The sequence below is a fragment of the Rousettus aegyptiacus genome, unplaced genomic scaffold, assembly GCF_014176215.1.
Source record: "Rousettus aegyptiacus isolate mRouAeg1 unplaced genomic scaffold, mRouAeg1.p scaffold_m13_p_6, whole genome shotgun sequence".
In the NCBI taxonomy this organism is placed as follows: Eukaryota; Metazoa; Chordata; class Mammalia; order Chiroptera; family Pteropodidae; genus Rousettus; species Rousettus aegyptiacus.
This window is the reverse complement of record NW_023416309.1, coordinates 33,500,593-33,521,734: the sequence shown is the minus strand read 5'-3', so window position 1 is coordinate 33,521,734 and position 21,142 is coordinate 33,500,593. Positions and strand designations below refer to the sequence as shown.

Sequence of the window (21,142 nt, the reverse complement as noted above, 5' to 3'; positions counted from 1 at the left end):
TATTCGAATACAATTTTAATGCCTCAGAAGTACTTTGTGTTCTTCAATATGTGGTTGCACCCAATGTTTGATAGATAGTCAATAACCTCCAGAGGGCTTCAGAAACAGTGGTTGTAAGATGGTGTCATAGTAGCACCATGATTCCTCTTGCACCCCATATTGCTTACTCTACACCAGAAACCGCGTAAGTGGTTTACACATACTCATTTCACGCTCCTTACAACCCTCTATATGAGAGAGGTAGATCATTTCCACTTTACAAATTATTTTCACTTGATAAGTGAGGCACAGGGAGATTAAGTAACTTGCCCAAGGAAACAAAGCTAGTGAATAGTAAACCCAAAACCAGGCGGTCTGGCTTCAAAGCCCCCCATTCGTGACCACCACACTGGACTAAAGGCTGTGTGGCCATCTGGGTGAATGGATCTGGTGTGCCGCCCTGTGAATACCAATCCTAGACTTTCTTCCATCCAGCTACTTCTCTTCTTCCATTAGTCCTATCACCCATTACATTCTTACAATCTTTCTTAAGCACAGGAAATGTGGGCAAGGAAAAAAGGCCCAACTGACAGTTTTAGGGAGAAATACTTAAGATCTGAAGTTGTCTATCTGTGGCCAATGCAATATACTTAGTTCATTTCTGGATGGTCTCCAGACATTGGATATACATTGTTTCATATTGAAAATAATGCTGAATAGGTTGGTTATACTTGGTGTCAATAACAACACACAACTTTTGAAGCTATAAGTATTAGCAATTTTCCTAAGCACTAGTTTAAGAGAGTGTAATGAAGAGGCCAGCTTGCATATTAAGGTATTTTAAATTTATGGTTTTAATTAAATGCCTTATGTTCAGAAAATAAACTGAAACCCGACTGATTGTATAGCTTTAATATTTGAAAAATTTTATCCAGAAATTAACAATTTAATACAATACAGATTTGTACAAAAAACAGGGACTGTTAAAAACTCCTGATCATACAGACAAAAATATGATTAAGCAAAGATTAAAAAAGGACAGGACATTTTGTAAATACTGATAAATACTTTGTAATGCTTTAATTTACTGTGGCAATACAAAAATCAAGAATTCATTAACAGGTTATATAAAAAAAGCAACTACATGAATTTTCTAGCTGTTTAAATCAATGAAATATAACAGTAGTGTTTTTTTTAAAAAAATGAGGTATTATTACACTGTAAACCAAAAACAGAGCATAAATAAATAAAGGCAATGTGCTTAAGTGATAGATGATTATAAATTTCAACTTAATAACAGACAACAAAAATTTTCCAGTTATTTATGGACTTTGTCATTTAAAAATCTGGCTTGCTTGGTACTTTTAAAAGCGACATAACTATCGATATACAAGCACATCATTAAACATGCAGACCAAGCCAATACAATTTTTCCATCTCTACCAAATAAAAACTTTACATTTTATTTAAAACACTTAAATCTGGTTTCTTATACATGATTCTTTTGTGCTTATTAGTTAGTAGTAACCTACATTAAACATCTTACTTTCTAGTTCAAGCAGTGTAAGAGAGAAGCAGTTTTATTTGCATACTGATTAAAAACAGAGCAAACAAAATGAAACCAACATGATTTTAACTCTCTTAGGCGTTCCAAGATTTTTAAGAAGAAAATCCTTTAAATAGTATATCCAAATAGAAAAGCAGAGCCACTTCTGTCTCAAAGATGATAGTAAATCAAGTAGGAACTCTTTTTCCTTAAAGATTCACAGGCTGGCTTCAGAACTGCAGGAAAACAAGCTCATTAGTTCCTTCACCCTGAAAGAATTCTGCTGGTTGGGTGCAGGAAGCATAGCAATGAGAAAATAGTGTAGCTCAGAAAAAATTGCGGGAAAGTATTATTTGCATGTGAACCATATGCTGGTACTAAATGCTGGCTTCATTATTATTGCAAATATATCTTCAGAATTTTCTGAAGGAAAACAATCAAAGTACAATAGAGAAGTCTTGATTTGGAAATATTTCTAACATGCTAATAAAACTGCTTCATTTGCTGTAAATTAAACAGAAAACCATTTACTGTCTGACTTAAAATGCAGTTTCTTTTTACATGCTACTTTATTAGAAACTCCAAAAAGAGTACTTTTGAATTTACTATATTCAGAATCCAGTGAAAAGCAAACATTTTGATCAAAATGTTGAACTTGATTTTTACACCAAGCTATGTCATTTTGACACAAAAGTTATTATTGTTTTCACTTTTGTCAAATATCTTATCCTAACCTTTTCTAAAAATTAGTGTTTCAGTACAATTGGTGATCAAAAAATATTAGAAATAAGCCTTGTACATCAATCAAAGTATATATAAAAACAGTTCTTTTGTGCTTGTAATTGACTTAGTTTATCAATGATTAGTTATCTGATTCCCCTTCTAATATCGCGACCCTTAAGAAGAAATGATCATTTTACAAATATTAGAGTACTCAAAATAACTAGTTTACTGCCAATGTGCATGCAGACTAACAATACTTAAAAGAATATAACCTTGAATCCAATTAGTTTGAAAATAGTTACACTCTTGTACAATCATCTTTATTGATTTGTAAAACTGTATACACATCTAAAACCCTGAATTTACTTTGTAAAAATAAATCTTTAGCAATAAATGGCACTATCAAAATCCCATTATTCTCAAGCTATTATGTAGATATTTACATGCTTTTCAGCAACAGTTGAAAATCTTAGAGGACCAAAGCCAGTATAACAAAAAAAAAAAAAAAAAGAAAAAAAGAAAAAAAAACAACCTGTAAACTGCATTTGCAATTATAGTGTTGTTTACCTTTATATGAAAATATGGCTACATGCCTTACATTAATGATAATGTAGCTATCTGTGTTGCTACCCTGCGCTAGCAGCACATAATGTCACCACGTTCCACTATGTCATCACTGCATTCTTTACTACACATTGCTTTCCCCGTGGAATACCTGTGACAAACTACTCATGGAGAATGATGAAGTGCTATTAAAAAGAGGGACTGAACCCACACCCGTCTCTGCCATCCGGTCTTTTCCCCACTCAAGCTATGTCTGTGTTTTTAGAAAATCATATGCCTCCACTAAACGTACTTCATATTTGATTTTTAAAAATCAGTATTTTAAAGTTGGTGAGCTTTGTCAAGATGTTTTGAGACAAAAACATGAAAAGGTTAAAGGCACAAGAAGAGGGAAGTGAATGCTACATATAAAATATATTTCAAGTCTTCTAGGTTACTCAAGTCCAAAACCTTCTGAATTCGAAATTCCAATGATCAATTTCTGTTTCAGGTCCTTTTTGCTCTTGTAGGGGGGAAGGCAAAGTTGATTGAAGCAGGTATGGGCCACAGGCAACCTAGGGGAAACACTTTTTTAAGATACTAAGCCTTAAAACACACACAGAATGTCTGCTAATCAACTTTCAAAGTATCAGGACATACACATTAAATCTAGTTTACTGTCCCCCCCTCATTCTTTGAACAAATACTTATGAAGTATCTACTATGTATGTGTCAGGCACCCTTCTAGACACGGGGCTGGGTTTATAGACAAGACAGCCAATGTCTCTGCTCTCATTAAATTTTCATTATGGAGGCATTATTTTTGGAGTCAGACAAATCTGAATTTGAATGTTGTCTCCCTCACTTACGAGCTGTGGGACCTTGTTCAAGTTGCTTGATGTCTCCAAATCTGTTTCCAAATTACCATGATAAGGGTAAACTAGCCAACTGGGTTGTTGAAAAGATTAAAAGAGCTATCTACATAAAACATGTAGCAGAATAGCAGATAATATGACTGTTGTTATTACTTCAGTCTTGATTGTCAAAAAATAATAAAGAGAACATTTCTGAGACACTTGCAACAGTCATCCTCTGAATCTTTTTGATAAGTTCCCCCAACCCTCTACATGATGACACTGTTATCTTTAAGATTTCTATAGATTGCTTAGACCCTTTCCTCAGTCTTTATGAACCCCGCACCATCAGAATAGCTGTCGGTGGTAGCGGTGGGAAAGGAAAGGATAAATTCCAGTACAAAAATGAACAAATACATAAGTATATGAAGTATATCTACTTCATAAGGCATATGGGTGTATTAGAACATATGGGGCAGGGGCAAAAATGATTATAATCAAAGTAGTGTCTACTCAAATAAGCTTTAGAAATTACAAGGTGATTGGGAAAAGAAGTAGATCAGCATTAATCCATCAACATTATTAGAAAATAATTTAAACCCATCATCATCATCATTTTCATATGCAAACAGCACTAGATAAAAAAAAGAGGATTAGTACCAGAGGTACATTTCTAGTACTGGAGGACTTCTAGTACTAATAGCCAAAAAACCTGCCTTAGCATTTTTGATAAAAAATACCTTTAAATAAAAATGCAGGTAAGACAATATACTACTAAAAACAGGGCAGACTCTAAAAAAAAACTACAAAACAGTTGACTTAGCAAAGCAAAAAGTTCATGGAAAGGATTGTCAGTTAGTACTGGTATAAAAGTTAATAGAGGACCTTAATCCACAGTCTCTCTCATTTCAAGGCCACATTTACTTGCAAGATTTTTCATGAAGATGACTTCGGATCGAAAGAAGCCTGTAATTCTAAACATATTATTAGTAACAAAACTTATAGATTTAAAAAAAATCCCAATCTGGAAATTTACCAATTAGTAGAAGTTTCATTCTTTGAGATTTTAAAGTTCAAATCAGCCATTCCTCCTACAGGTACTCTGTCACTTCCTGTAGTAAAATGTAGCAACTTCTTTTGAAGATCAAGAGGAAATCCAAGCACAACATCCCAAAAGTATCTAGAGAACACCAAAGGAAATTTATATAAAATGCCCTGATGAAAATCCTGCAGCTCAAAGTAAATAATGTAAGCTCTAAGGAAAAAATCTTCCCTAAACATATATAATACCCTTACTTTTAAGGAAGAAAAGTTTCTATATATTAATTAGATTTTCGAGTAACATTATTATAAAAATAACATTTTTATAAAATTTTCAAAGTAGCCTAACAGTGGATAAGACAAAAGCCATTTTTATCTTATATAAGTTTTCTTATTTTTTCAACACAGTGCTATTAAACCAAAAGAACCAAAGTCTTTTAAGAAAGTAAAATCTCTACTTTTGTAGAAACTTATTTATATCACTTCCAAGGGGGTTGCTAAGTGATTTCATATTTCATATTCTCACATTACTTTCTAGAAATAAAATAAGGCAGTATGGAACTCTACAATATTTCAGCTGATTTAACTTGATTCAGAGATTGTTAAGTTAGACAAATAAGCGAATCACATTCTCTTTCATTCTCTTCTGCAACCTCAGTACCAGAAGTATAAAGAGCCCACCTTATAGTCAAGTCAGTTTTCGCATAGCCATCATACTGAGTACTTCTTTGCAGTGCATGCATATCCAGTTCAGGACTTCCACAGACCAGAATTTCAACTTCTTCCGGACGAAGCAGCTACCAGTAATTATTTATCAAAAATGATAAAAAGTGATGATTGAAAAAAAAGTGAAACTGGAACTATTTCCACTGATTCTAGCTACCAAAACCATTATTTCTCATAGTAAATCAAACCATTTTGTTTAAGAAAAATCGCCACTTCTATTTTCATACTGGGGTAAGATATTTTTGCTTCCCAAAGTTTATAAATCTTGTCAAACTATCAGGTTCCCCCTTTTGCAAATGTAGCAGTTTGTCAGAAAAACAAGCAGGTGACTAAGCATGAATCCAAAATACAACTCTTCCCCAAAACCCAGCTCGAAACTCTTGGTTACTCCAGCATCTGCTGATCTGCCTGCCTCCTTCCAGTATCCCTTCTAATAACACACAGGATGTGTGCACTGTAGAGTTTGGGTTAGTCTGTCTTGGGTCGTTTACTGGTTTATTCACCTACATAGATTGTCTCCCACCCAAAGAGATTAAAACTGAAAAACAGAAACCATGTTACGCCATTTAATTCTTATTTTTCCTCCCTCCATCTCCACAACTACCAGTGCGTCACAAACAAAACTCAATTAGAGCGCAATGCAGCGCTCCGTGTTCAAAGGTACTTTCAACAACAAAATGTGACAAAGGTCACTCTAAAACAAGCTCTCTCCTATGAAAAATAATTCAAATGAAAGACCTTGCCCTAAATCTTCATAAAATTGAGGTGGAGATATATTTGGTGTATGACAGTGCATGCCCTGGGTAGCTGAGGCAAAGAGCACACGTTCTTGGAAAAACTGCTTTTATCTTATGATGTGTTCAACATGGTATTTTAAAAAGTAGTTGACCCATATTAACATGGCTAAGAAAAATCAAACCAGAGTTCATCCTGACTCGGGAGACAGACTACTTCCTGTGGGTAAAAGGCAACTCAGAATTGCTGAGGGACCCTTGAAGCAGTTATGAGTATGTTCTTTAGTCAATAAGGAGTTGTGGCTTTTGCCCTGGAGCTTATGTGTTAGCTCTGTTTTCTGTGCTTTGTCCTTCAGTATTAAGACCTTGAACCCATGGGCTCTCTTCATCTGCTCTGCACGGGGAAACTTTTTAAAGCCCTAAAAGACATAGTATAAGACATAACACAAGGGGAGAAAAATGGAGTTGACTAGTTTTTTTTCCATTTAGAGAGCTAAGGCTGAAATGGGAGAACTATTTTTATTTCTAACTCTACCTTTAAAAAATAGAAAACATTTTCTATTTTAAAAGCTTATCTACTAAAATATTGAAGGAATTATTTGTCATATTACAAAACCTAACTGAAAGCATAATGTAAAGTTTTAAACTCACCATAAGGGCATTTGAAGCACAGACACTATGAAATCCATAATAAAATGCAGCAAACTGCTTATAGATGGATTTGTTGAGAAGAAAGTCAATATAAAGCTGTACATATTCTGAAAAAACAATTTTACATCTCTTACATTGTAAAAGTAAATGGTATACACTAATGCATTTTAAGTAAAAAATGGTGTCTAACTTACCTTTCCTATTTTGATTGGTAACTGGAATTTTATCGCCACCTGGCTTTAAATTATAGGACTTAATTATTCCAAATTCTTCTTGAAAAACCTGATGGGAGATTCCAACACAAGGTATTAATTGATATGGCTGATATCATAACAGGCTTCAATGTAGAGGTTTGTGAAATTTTAAAAGAATATTTTCCCCTCCCTTTTAAATACACGAACTACAGAAAGACTAAGCTCTTGTGATATTTGTATTAATAACAATGTGTCATGAAAGCATTATGAAGTAAATATGGCTTTAACTTAATCTTTTGTTATGAATACAGCTTAATACTTTACCAATGTTCACAAAACTTGTGTGGCCATTTAGGTCATACTCAGACCTTTTGGAGCTATGTGGATTACTATAATAGTCAGCTCCCAATTATTGTTAGGGGAGTGGGAATGGGAATTTTGGTCCGCTACATTAGTTTCTGCCCCTAACTTCTTATATTGAAGCTACAGAAGAGGCTTATTTTTAGAAGTGTAAAGCTCTGAGGAAGTAATAGTCAAGGGAATATGCCGGTTGCCTAGCAAAGTAGGAAGGAAGTACTCTTACTGTTGGTGAATTTCTTGAAGCACTTTTGTGACTGCTCATTTACATGTGTCTGCTTCACTGTCTCTATTTTACCAGGTTAAGATAGGAGATGGTATGCATTGATTAATCCTGTTCATTTTTTCTAATAATGGGTGTTTAATAAGAAATGGCATTTTTCATATATGAAACATGTGGTTAACAGGAAGCTATTCGTGTTAACAGTACCTGGAATGTTGAAAAGAAATCTTCTTCAACATTGCCTTCATATGCCAGGAGTTCACTTAATCCATGGGCCAACTCCTGTAAAAAGAAATCTATTATCTGTGTTTTTAAACCAAACAGTATTACCTAAAAGATTAGCAGATCTACTATAGCTCACTTACACATGGGATAGAGCAGACACTCTTTCAGATTTTAAAATAAAGATAATATTTGAGATGTATTTTCCAGGACTTGAAATGCTTGTTAATGATTTTTACTATCTACCCTTTCATTGGAAAAGGTCATATAGGAGGAAAAAATCTAGTTCCAGCCAAAGAGGCATAACTCTGGGGTCTATTCTTGTGCAACAAGCTAAGAGCATAGTTTCCATCATAACATACTGCTATCTGCAACATTACTATTTATAAATTTGTAATAGTTCTCACTCTCAATTTATGTTCTTAAAAAATCTACCATTTCAGGATACATCTTTTAAATATGAAAACACAGAGTTCATGCATGTTAATTGAGCTCTATATTTCAGTTACAGTGCTTTCCTCTCCTAAGAGGCGGAGAACTCTGGAAAAAATGTTCTCCTGTATTACGGTATAATTCGTGTTATCCATGAGCAAAGATTTACAAATAGAAAAATAACCAAATATTTAAAAAACTTTTCAGGTTTTATGAAAAATTAGTTTTATTTTAAATTATTAAAAAGATAAATTTATGGTTAAATTAATCTTATATACTGTCATACAGAATAGATTTTCCATTCCATTAAAATCAGAAAATTTTATATAAATATAGATGGGCACAGATTTGATATGATTGTTATCATTTGTTTCAATTAATAAAAATTATGGGTGCTGAAAATGATCATTGGAAGATTTGTGATTTTTATTAAGAACTCAAGGGACTACTAGGTGACTCCAAAGGAAAGAATTTACCATCTTCTTTCCAAGGTTAAATTTTTAATGACAAAATACAAGGTAAATAGGTCATGATGTTATATACTCCAATCTGCTTTTTCAGGACTGTAGGCCTTTTATTTCCAGTCTTTCTATTTCAAACTCCAATTTTTGATGAGAATTATCTTCATACTGTCAACCTTAGACTCTTAACTATAATATGCTATCTCTAAAATAATTACCTATAGTTAAACTTTTTTTTTAACTGTGTTAACCTGTAATTAAAGAGTATGTGAAGAAACAGGGTAGTGTTTTTACAGTTTGAAACTCTGGTCTTATTCATAAAGCATATTTGAGAGTGACTTAAACAGAAGGAAAAGAGATATTCCAGTTGCTGATTCAAGGTTATACTTGCCTCTCTACTTTCAACTAAACCCTGAAGTGTAATTTTCATGACTGTTGAGAAAATTTCTTCTTATTGTTGCTGGACAATTCTGATGCTTTGTTACAGATCGCCTCTCAGAGAAGGAGTAGAGTATTCATTAACATGATTACAGAAAACTATTGTATTTATTTACAACATATTGAATGCTCTATTGTCGAATATTTTGCTTACTCTCTTTTGGTCCTATACTCACAGATACTGTCTTTAAATTAAGAAATATATCCACTTTCTCTTTGCTTTCTTGTTTACTCTTCTTGAAAATAGTGTAAAAATATAAATAGTAAAGAATTGAATTAAAAAGCAGTTAAAAAACTTTTTTAGGATATATTTTTACCATATACTAAAGGGAAATTAGTGCCAATTTTGATACTATTAATAAATGAATAATCTATTTACAAAGTGTTTTTTAAAAATTACCCACATTCTACTACTCTAACGTAGCAGCAGTTTTCCTGTTTCCTTTCAATCTTTATTGATGCACGCATAGAAACTTAGTTTTTTCAACAGTTGATCTCATATGTACAATCTGGATTCATCATTAAAGAGCTAATATAATATGAAATCGGTTCGATCAGCTCCACAATATAAAATACCATATTGGCATAGTCAGTCATAAAATATCCATTATTAACTTCGAAAAAGCTGGATCTAAATGAGTCAAATTCAAATATCTTTAATCATAAAATTAAACAATTTATTGAAAAAATATAATAAAATTTATTGGTAAAAATTTTGGTAAAAACTAAGGGTGACAAAAATATAAAATGAGAAGATAACTCAGAGATGAGTCTACCTCCTTTATTTCACAGGTAAGAAAATTAAGTGAATCATTCAGGGCCATAGCTAGTATGTTGCAGATACAAAACTAGTAAAGGCCTTTCTTTCAGTTTCTCAGTCAGAGCCTGCTCTATTAACTTTTGCAAATTGTCATCCTATTTTCCTATCGGGGCTTATAAAATTTGTGCTCTTAATCTGAAAGAACCCAAACGAACTTCAAAAGTGTGTCTGATATCAATACCCTGGGGAATATGAAGAGTGGAAAGGTTTCTCAGCGTTCACAGGAAGGCGCCAACCATACATCAAAATCATTTGACCATTAAAACAGAGATATTTAGATACTTAATGAGCAATAGATAATGTCCACATCTAGGTATTTGCTAAAATATTACCAGGAATTCTCTGCTGACCAATAGTTATCAAAACTCAGCTGAGAAAATATAACATTGTCCGGAAGATGCATGTAATATACATATATCTACTAAGTTTTAACCTTGACTTAAATTTGATGATCAGACATCTAATTTTTGAAATGAGGAATGTCCTAAAAGGCAGTCCTGTGATATTTATGTTGTATTGATCTTGGAGCTGTTGTTACAGACACTGTTAATGATTTTGCACAGTTATCTTAATAAGGATCCATACAAGTAATCACGTACTAAGGGCTTTCTTATGCCATATAATACCCCCCAATATATGTTTTATTATCCTATTGATCACATAAGGAAACTGGAACTCAGAAAGGTTAAACTTATTCGAGTTCACAGAGCTAATCAGTGGCTGAGGCCAGATTAAAATCTCTGCTTTTCTACTTCAAAGCCTGTTCTACTATGCTATTAGAGCTGAGTAGTGCTGCAGAGTGGGTGATATATCTATATGAAAAAAAGGAGAAAGTTAGATAAAAAAGGAGATGTGTTACAAAAGTAGAGAGAAACCATATTTTAAAATATTAGCATCAGGAGAAGGCAGACTGTACAGGTAGAAGATATTAACATTAAGGAATAAGATGCTAGTAACTTTATACTTACAGGCATAATTTGACATAAGTCCTCAGTGGTAATGCTGCAGATGCCTACTGGTGTATTTTGATCACTAGGAACGATGGGAGGGCTCAACAATTTCTTGTAACAGCAGGGGGGGAAACGAATATCCAAGGTAATGCTGTTATAAACAGCTAGTCCCATAAGCTATGCATACTAAATGTTAAGCATTAACATAAAATCCATGACAACAAATGAGTTTTGAATTATGCATCAGTCTATTTTTTGCATACTTCTTTCAGATCTAACACTGACTTTCTAATTAATCTCACAGACTTCCTTTCCTTTCATTTATTTCCCTTTTATTTTACATAATATAATTCCTTGATTACCAAAAGTCGTGTAAAAAGGAAGGGTTCAGTTGATAGTATTTAATAAGTTCCTTAAAAAAGTTTAAGATCAACAAGTAGCAGTTTCAAAAATTTCTATAATTTCACATATAAAAATACTTTCTAAATTTAAACAAAGATGATGATTTTATAAATAGCAGCAATTTATTCCATAGGATTCACCGTAGAACACATGACTGATTTTGGTAATCATTTTAATTATTTTAAAATTAAATACAGACTATGTAAAGAAAAGAGAGCTGAACTGAATAAAAATGGATACACACACACACACACAGACATAGGCACTGTTGATAAGCTAACAGGACAATTGCTCTCTTACAGTAATACTTGAAAGGCCTTTATTGGAGTTTACTCAAAAGTGTTAAAGTTAAAAAGTTACAGATATTATACATACAAACTTTGCACAGTTGTATTTTATCAAGAGGGGTTTTAGATCAAATTTCATAATATTTTCACTGTCAAATAAAGATTATTATATTAAGTTATTAAGGAAGTCATTAATTTTATAGGCACAATAGAAAATCCAAACATTTGGGCTGGACAAATTACTGCAAACAATTTTTAAGAATTGGAAAACAGCCAGTATTTCAATTTGCTACGACAGACTGAAAATTAATAATTTAGGGGATATGCTATTTTATAGGTAACCATATCAACAGAGACTGAACAGTATATTTAAGGGATACATACTGACAAGAAGCTCTAATATACTTATATAACTGTGATAATAGCACTGATGACAGTAACCATAATACTACTGTAATTTCACTTATGAGCATCTACAATAGTGACAAGTTCTAAGCACTTTCTATTAATTTTTCTTAAAAATTATAACCGAAGGCAGGTTTTTAATAGATGAGGAAGCAGTAGGCTCATAGGATTTGCTACAAGAAACTTTCATACACAGAGTACAATGTTTCATTTCACACTAAATTAACTTGCTCTGGTCAAAGCAGGAATGGGGATGAGGGAATTCTTCTGGAGTCACTGAGGCATCATGTGGTGCACAGCGCAGAATTTGAAAACTCTGCGCTACGTGATCACAATCTACTATCCCCTCATATTTTTCCTATATATTATCATGCTTTTGGGGCATCGATCTTATTTTCTACAGTTTTTTTCTTTTTTATGAGGTAAATACATATTAACAATGAGATGTTTTAGATTTACAGCAGGTCCTTAAATAAAGTCTTAAAGTCTGAGAACTTACTGTAATCATTTAATTTGAAATATGCAACATATGTAAATATGCTTAATATGCTCTTTTACGTAATGACTGAATAGAAATTAATGTCTATTGCAACAGAAAGCAATTAGCAAATTCATTATTTTATGTATAACATAATCCTAAAAATGTGACAGCTAAGTAAGATTTAATACTTCAATACCAATATCAGAAAGTCAAAATATCACTCAAATCTAAGCCGTGATAAGAATGTGAAGTATGACATACATATATTATGAAATCCAAACAGCTCATAGTGTAGTGAGATGTATCAATGATTCAGATTTTCAATGAAGTTAAAACATTCAACAAATGATTACCATAAATAATACAATAAAAACAGAAGTCTAAGAATTGTTAAGCATTCTATATTATGCAATTTGGCATTATGGTCCCTTAGACATGAAAATATACATGAAATTTTAAGTTGTTTATTATCTCAATGTGTAGTTTTCTCCCTATAACCTTTTATTTCATCCAGTCTCCCATTTTTCATATACGTTCCTCAAGATTTAATCCAACAAATGGAACAAAGATACATATTCAAAGCCCTCCATAAGATGGGCTCTTAACTTTCCTTTGATGGTATCATAATTCCCAGCGTGCCCTCTGCGTCAACCAGATGGACCTACGCATTGCACTATAACAGGTCCAGCTCAGCGCAGTCTTTTTTTCTAGTCATTCTCCCACTCTTTCTACAGCCCTGTGTTAATCAGAAATGAATGGCTCAATTTTCAAATCTCTCTACTTCCTATGGGAAGACTACACTGAATCTTTTCCTTCTTAGAACTCCTTACCTCAATGTCAAATGGTCATTTGCCTCTGAGAACAGACTACCTTGTATTGGTAGTTGTCTGCTCATCTAAATGGTTAGCTTTTTAAAGGTGGATATTTTTTCCCTCTTTTAACCTATGTATCTTCAGTGCTTGCTCATTTATTTACTTTTTCCTCCCTTCTTCCACAGACAATCATACTTCTTAGAATTAAAAAAGCTAATATAGAAGGTATCTGTCCAATCTTCTACCCAATGCAGGAATGCCCTCTCCAGTACACCTGCTAGAAATCCGAGGATGGCACAGAGATTAATTTTAAAAATACTATAAAATAATGCCATATGCTTTAAATATTTCAATTCCATTAATTTTTAAATTTTTATGAATATCTTGGGATTCAAGGGGCATTTTGAAGACCTAGATTTAATTTCCACAATTTTAGTTTAGCAAACTGAGTGAAATAAATACAAAGAACAGGAAGATAGTTCATTATGAATGGAAAAGATACTTAAAAAAAAAAGTCTTGATTTTCTGATGAATTAGATAATATTTGAAATAGAAAATAAGCATTTTTATTTTGAGATAAGGTTCTCAGAGAAAAATATAAAAAATTCAGTCACTCCTTTCAATTAATTAAATCTGCTACCATTACACAACTGTGATATCACAAATAATAAAGATTATTGAAAATCTATTAGTAAATTTAGCAAGAATGTTTGAAAAAAATGCTTACTGAGAACCGTTTTCCAAAATTCAGATAAAGTTTAAAAAAATCTCTAATCTACTAGCACCTCCTAGTGGAAAGTTTAAAGGATACAATTCCAACCAATCGGAATTCAGAATAGTTATCACATTTAAAGCTGCTAAACCAATGGCAGTGTGAATCCTTGTGATATGTAAACATGCCTAAAAAAAAAGAAACAATTTCATTAATATGATTGATTTAAAAATCAGAGTGGTAAAAATATACGTGATAGTTCCTCTGTTAGAAGCAAAATAATAACAGTTCTGTTACACACCATCTTTCATGTTAAAATATATCAACTGTATGTAAAGAGAGCATGGATTTTAATGTTCATTAGTATCCTGAACAAAGGGTAGAAACATGGGGTAAAAACAGGGAAACTAAATGAATTAGCTGTTTTCTTTTATAAAAACTATAGTTTTATAATTTACAAATTATGATCAAAATTAATCTTGAGGATTATCTGGAGATTTCAATTTATCCATGTCATCTCTATTTACCAGTACCAGAAAAATTTTATACACACACACACACACACACACACACACACACACACACACACAAAATAAAGAAAAATAAGAAAAACACTTACAACTCTCCTCTGAAGAAAAACACTTAACAGATACTAAGGATTATATAGGAGTTTTCTTTAAATAAAACCAAATTTAAATTTCCAAGGTTTATTTTTATCTAAAAATATTAATGAGTTCTTATTCATTAAAATGGCTCATAATTTAACAAAAGAGGATTCAAATATTAGTGTAGAACAAACTATAGTTTTGCTTTTTAATTTCAAATGTTCTTTTTTTCAATCCATGCATTTGGATTATCCAGAAAATATGTGGATGCTCCCTTGCAAATGTACAGTCTCTATACATTTTGTGTAAGATTCCTAATAAGATAATGAACATTTCAATCATCCTTTTGGTCAAACAAGTTTTAAAATGTAAATAGCAGTCCTTAAAAAATTATTCAAGATTTATGATTGACAAAAATTTGCAAAACCATAGGGTAGCTTAAAAATAAGAGCAACTACTTGAAGCTAACAATTATGAAAAAAATACTGCTTATAAAAATTAAATACTCACCATAATCTGGATGAAAAATTTGGCGAATTAGAAGAAGGAACCATTCCTTAGTCAAACCACCCATATCCAAACCAGCTTCCCCTACAAATGTAACTTTCAATTTCTTTTTCAAGTCTGCTCTTTTCCGGGTTAACTATTTGAAGAAATTATAAAGTAGAGAAGAACAAAGGGCGTTAAAAAGGAAATTAACTTTTAAATTCTGGGAAATGTGTTAGGCAGTCTATATCTTATTTACAATGTCACAAAACTCCATCCATCCACCCATCCATGCACCCATCCAATAAATCTACCAGACACTGTGTGAACTAGAAATTATTATGTTGTATAGATATAAACATAATTAGAGAGGTCAGATACCTTGCCCAAGGTTACTGCCTCTCTGTGTTATTGCCTCCAAGATTTTAATTTAGCAGATTACAATATAAAATAGCTCATTTTCTTTTCTTTAACTTGCCTTCAACATTGAACTTTAAAAAAATTACACAATAAAATCAACCATTACCTAAATATAGCTGAAGAGTTGTACATGCATGAAGCTCAATAATACATGTACATACAATTAAAGTACATCTGACCCTAAGTAGACCCAATATACCCTGTAGATCAGACCCCTAATTTTATAGATGAGTAATCTGAGGCTTGGCAAAGTGAAGATGACTCATAACAAAACCAATTAGTAACAAAGAGGGGTCTAGAATCTAGTTTATATATTCATAAAGTTACTCATGTAAGTTCTATATAAAATCCTTTTGCTGAGGAATTAAACCATTAAAAAACATAAAAGTGAACATAAGCCTTAACTGTGAATACAACTGTTTTTAATTATATCAAAACATAAGGAAGCACACTTACTGACATACAGAAATAAAAGACAGCTTATAAAGATTTTAGAATTGTAGAAATTATTTAAAGCTCTAATCAATTAATACCATTTGGAATAAATGATTTATACCTCATCAAGAGAATCGCTAACCAGATGTGTCCTCCTTACTTTCATATTTAGAAATAGCATATTCATATCAGGTCTCTGTCTTCGAGATACTTTATCCACCAGACTTTGCTAATTAAAATAGAAAGCACATATTTTCACATAAACTATAATTTCCTTTAAAACATTTAAACACTTTAGTAAAAAAATCAGTGATATTCTTTTCTATGCCATCTCTCATATAAATAATTTCATAAACTCAATTATACAATTTTGATTTATGAAAGTGCCTTTTATTACTTCATTTTAGAACAATGGTAACCAAAGGAGGACCAAAAATAATTTACCTTCTATAGTAAAGAACGTTGCATTATAGTTTCCATGTATGTCATCTCTTAAATAGCAAGGTTTTCTATTTAATAACTACATATAGTGGGAATTATTGAAACAAAGTATATTCTGATGATGATAAACTTGCTTATGCTTTTTTAGATACTGAATTTACTCTAAAAGCACAGTTAGTCTACTTTTATATGAAGTAGTTTGTCAATATCAGAAATAACAACATTCATATCCTTTGTCCCAATAATTCCACTTCTAGGAATTTTATACAGTGAGATGTTCATCACAGCATTACCTATGAAAATGAAACTAGTGGGGTGGCTCCATAGTGTAGTGGTTAGCACATCTGCTTTACATGCCCCAGGTGGAGCCACAGACTATACCCTGGGTGCACCAGGCCCCGGTGCACACTACGAGCACGTGGGAGGGGACACCCCACCTTCGGAGATCCAGTTCTTAAGGGGAAAAGGCAACATCCATAGGTCGGAGGTTGAGGGGTGGAGGGATGGGAGGGGGGCGGGAATTAAAGAGGGGGAAAAAAAATTAAACTAGAAATATCCTAAACATGTTTCTATCTAATGCAATATAATACAACTATCAAAAATGAGGGTCATAAAAACTATGTACATAACATAAAAAATGTTTAAGAAGAAGGAACAACTGAAAAAAACAGAGAACAAAACTGCACTCTGTTGCCTTTTAAAGATAATATAGATAAAAAATAATTAAAAGAACATTTACCAAAATGCTAACAATAGTTATGTTTGGGTGAGGAAAATATGAATGATTTAAAAACATCTGTTTTTCAAGTTTTTTTCCCCCAAAATATAAGCAATGAGTATGTAAAAACTAACACATGAAAAAATATAATGAATATATAATATCATTTATCATGTAAAGTCTACATGCTTGCATATTTATCTAAATTTGTTCGGACTACGTCATCTTTGGTAGCAAAGAAAACTAATTGTGCAGATTAAAGACTAACATTTCAGGCACTTTATATACATGTGGCAATTTGCTTAAGTTGCTTTATATAAAAATATAAAATTTTAATATCCCAAATTTATATAATAAGGCTACTTTTGTGATTTTGTAGATTACTATAATAAAACACTAATTCAGAGCCCTTTTCATCTCTCTAATATCCAATTCCAAAGGCTTCCAATAGTTTTTTCTTCTCAGGGTCCTCCCTTTCATGCTCAAAAAGATCTACCTTTCTGGGATAGTATTCTGTGTCGTGGAGCTGTTTTCCTATCCTTTACCATTTTTTGTTCCTAATTTAGTTCCTGGGAAGCTGTCACACTGGAATTATTCAACACAAAAATTTATACTAGGATGCTAACGGAAGACAAGGCTTAGTGGCTAGCCCTCTCATTAGGGATTCATATTTAATAGAAAGTACCTCAAATGAAAGAAATAACCCAACAATGGCAGAATTTTAGACATAGTCTAATGAAGTTATTTTAGATTGGAGAATCTTTTTTGCAACTTCACATTATACTGTATAAGCTCTCGCTCACATTAACTACCTGTAAGTCTGTCCTTGTGTCAAAATAGTTATTGGTCATTAATTCCAAGTTATATTGCAGTTTACAAATCAAAATGTTAGGAAACACTTGTAAGAACTGATAATGCTAATTGATTCTTCAATCTCCACTCATTTGTGTCTATGCTCTGTGGAAGACTTAGCCTGTGAGACAATCTACAGTTGCCACTCCCCTTCTTTAAATTTGAAGAAAAGTTCCATAAAAGAAGATATTTGATATCTTAAAGTATGAGTGACACAGAAGAAAACTTCTCAGAGGAGCTCAGATAAACTTCTAGCTCTTTAGATTTTTTTTTTTTTTTTTTTTACAAATATTAAAAATCATAGCCTGAGGCAAAAAAAAAAGTAGTAATAAGGCACATGAAATCGCATAACTGTAACTAATAAAAAAAAAAGTAAAAAAGACTGCTATAGAGACTAATCTTTGAGCCAATATCTACCCAAGATTAAGCAATAATTCTGGTGTTTAAATATACCTGTTTTAATGTACTTTTCAGGGGGTTAGTGTGGCTATGGAACTCCCTTGTTACACATAGGCAATAAAATTTCTTCTCATATTCCCATATTCAGTGTAAGCTGACTCTGGGAAGACACCAGTCACTCAGATCATTTTGTCTCACTCCGTGATAGAAAAAATACCTTCTGGGAAGTAAATTACTGAAGAACAAACAATTCTTATTTTTATGCTATTTTGAAGTGTTATAATTTATGCATTAGGATTCTTTTTATATTCTTGGACAAGACATGAAAATAATTTCTTTTTACTCTATGAGTCTCTTTATTTTAAGAACACTACAGCCAACCTTCCCTCTAATTTTTAAAGTTGTGAGTAATCACGTAACAAAATCAGATACTCAGATTATATGAGCATTTAAATGTATAGTCTAGAGCTCTAATTTATAAAAAAGCTCACTTAATTTGATATCTATTAGATAAAGTACATAATTTCATTGTGCTGTGCTGAAATACAAGTGGTAGGGAACGGTAAGGACAGGCCCAGGGATAAACTGCATCTTGCTCTATAATTTTGCCTAAAGCCAGCCTGACTGCTACCAGGTTCTATGGGCCTCCATGCATTTTGGTTGCCTGAGAATCAATAAAATATTTTTCACCTTTGGACATATTTCCCAGTTTTTCAAGATTATACTTTTTGTTATGTCTTCTAATTTTGTAGTTGTTCTATTTGATTTTCATGAAACCTGGAAAACATTTCAGTGGTTTGAGTGGTTTGCTTATAAGGATGAACACTCCTTCCCCTTACTGCAGTGTAGAAAGGGTGAGCAATGTTGTGCTAGTTATCCTAGAGCTGTGATATGGCATTTACTAAATGATGTCCAACATGTTCCCAGAACTTTGGATCCATGGGAGGCATTTAATCTTCCTGCTATATTTACAACATAATAAAAAGTTGATGAGAGTTATCTTTTTCCTGTATCATAAACAGATTTAAACACTTTTGGAGGGAATGTAATATGAATTTTAACATTTCCTATTGTGCTACAACAATTCATAAGACATTAAATTATTTACTATATTGATTCTAGTCAGCATAAATATGTTTAAGTAGCTGGCTTACCCTTGCGATGCTTATCATCTGTTGTTCTGAATCTCTCTGAATGATGATTTTTTTTGCAGCTATAGAAATAACAAATGGGTACTGGCAGAAGGAAAACCTGTTCAACAAATAAAAACAGAAAAAGTAAAATGGGGTAATTTAAGCAAAATTATACTAAGGGAATCTAAGGTACCCCATCTAACAATATAAAACATTACTTCTATATTGTGTTTTACCATTTACAAAAGCTCTTACATGCATCATTTCTTTTACTCCCCACAGCCCTGTGAAGTACTAATCAATATTAGATGTGCAGTGCCTTTAGATGTTCTGAAATATATGTAAATAAATCACTTATATTATTTATACAAATAATTTCCATTTATGTATAGTCACCTGTATATCACTTGTGAAAAATATGGCCAATAACAGAACTAGGAGGCAGAAGTGTTGATGAGGGAAGATTAAGACAGAAAGCTCAAGTATAGAAATCAACATAAGAATCCATTTATATGGATAGTTCTGATGATTAAGCTTCAGAAATGAGGAAATCTAGCAATAACTATCACAGTAAAAAAGCAAAGTAATATATTTAAGACCAATAAAATAAAAACCACAAAAAAGTATGGCTGTTACCACTGTCCTTAATGGTGTAATAATATGAAATGATATGTATTTGTAAAGATACAACATTATGATCAAAGGTTATAAAAATATCTTCTTTCCTGGGTCAGAGCTCATTCTGTGTTACATAAAAAAGCCACAAACTACACAGAGAGAAGTACATTGGCAGCAATGACACTTCAGGAGTTAGACTTCTATCAGAAGTGGCTGTGATGAATCCAACAGTTATAGTTGGAATCCATCTGAGCATAGTCAAGTAAAGCATCTGTGACCACTGGGTGCCATGAAGGCAGAATGAGGAAAAAGGAGGTCGTGCTAGTGTGAAATGAAAATGAAATAGCTTTCCCCTTGGATCAAAACTGTTAAAATACACAAACACGCGTGCGCGCGCGCGCGCACAAACACACACACACACACACACACAGAGTTGTTCAGTACTAATGTATAATAATTTTGAATCACTAAGTGCTAAGTAAAAATTTAGAAATGAAAAGAAGTATAATGAGCTTAGGATAAGTGCAATGAACTTAATAGGATAAAGATTGGTTATTATGTACTTTAAAAGTGTATCTCAACCTTTCTTTAGTCATGGCATATAGAAAAATGATACTATGTGTATGACACACTCAATATATGAGGCTGCTCATGGCCAAAGGTGACTTTCCCTAGGGCTCCAGGTTCCCTTCTAGGTCCAGATTGGCTTCCCAAGGGCTGAAGGGATCATAGGATCAGAACTCTGTAACTCATTCTTGGTACACCAGTGCTATGGCACCATGGTTACAGGTGCTCTGTATTAAGAGATGTCACTGAACTATGCACAGTAATTCTTGGAGTTGTTTTGTTGTTTTGTCTAAACATTATAATTATATTAAAGTGGGAGAAAAAAGTGTCTATGTATAATAAACTTTCCCAAGAAAATATACATAGACAGAACAAGGTCCTCAGAAGTGGAATTCTTCAATTCTGAGGGTTTGGATATGGACTGATATGTTCAGAAGGCAATTCTTTATTTTAGGCCAATTCTGGTAGAAAGGAT

At 32.6% G+C, this 21,142-nt stretch overlaps 1 protein-coding gene across 1 annotated transcript in view; it reads right to left on the bottom strand.

Annotated features, from left to right (window-relative positions):
- Positions 1-876: 876 nt before the first annotated feature.
- HECTD2 (HECT domain E3 ubiquitin protein ligase 2) overlaps positions 877-21,142 on the bottom strand; it is a 58,993-nt gene continuing 38,727 nt past the window's right edge. The window contains exons 11-21 of the mRNA XM_016151281.2: positions 19,504-19,600; positions 16,061-16,168; positions 15,109-15,241; positions 14,093-14,181; positions 10,913-11,071; positions 7,779-7,853; positions 6,992-7,079; positions 6,798-6,904; positions 5,368-5,483; positions 4,682-4,825; positions 877-3,366 (exon numbers count right to left, since the gene is read on the bottom strand). Coding sequence (XP_016006767.2) covers positions 3,246-3,366; positions 4,682-4,825; positions 5,368-5,483; positions 6,798-6,904; positions 6,992-7,079; positions 7,779-7,853; positions 10,913-11,071; positions 14,093-14,181; positions 15,109-15,241; positions 16,061-16,168; positions 19,504-19,600 — 1,237 coding nt within the window. The 3' untranslated portion in view covers positions 877-3,245. The remainder of the gene's footprint in view (positions 3,367-4,681; positions 4,826-5,367; positions 5,484-6,797; positions 6,905-6,991; positions 7,080-7,778; positions 7,854-10,912; positions 11,072-14,092; positions 14,182-15,108; positions 15,242-16,060; positions 16,169-19,503; positions 19,601-21,142) is intronic.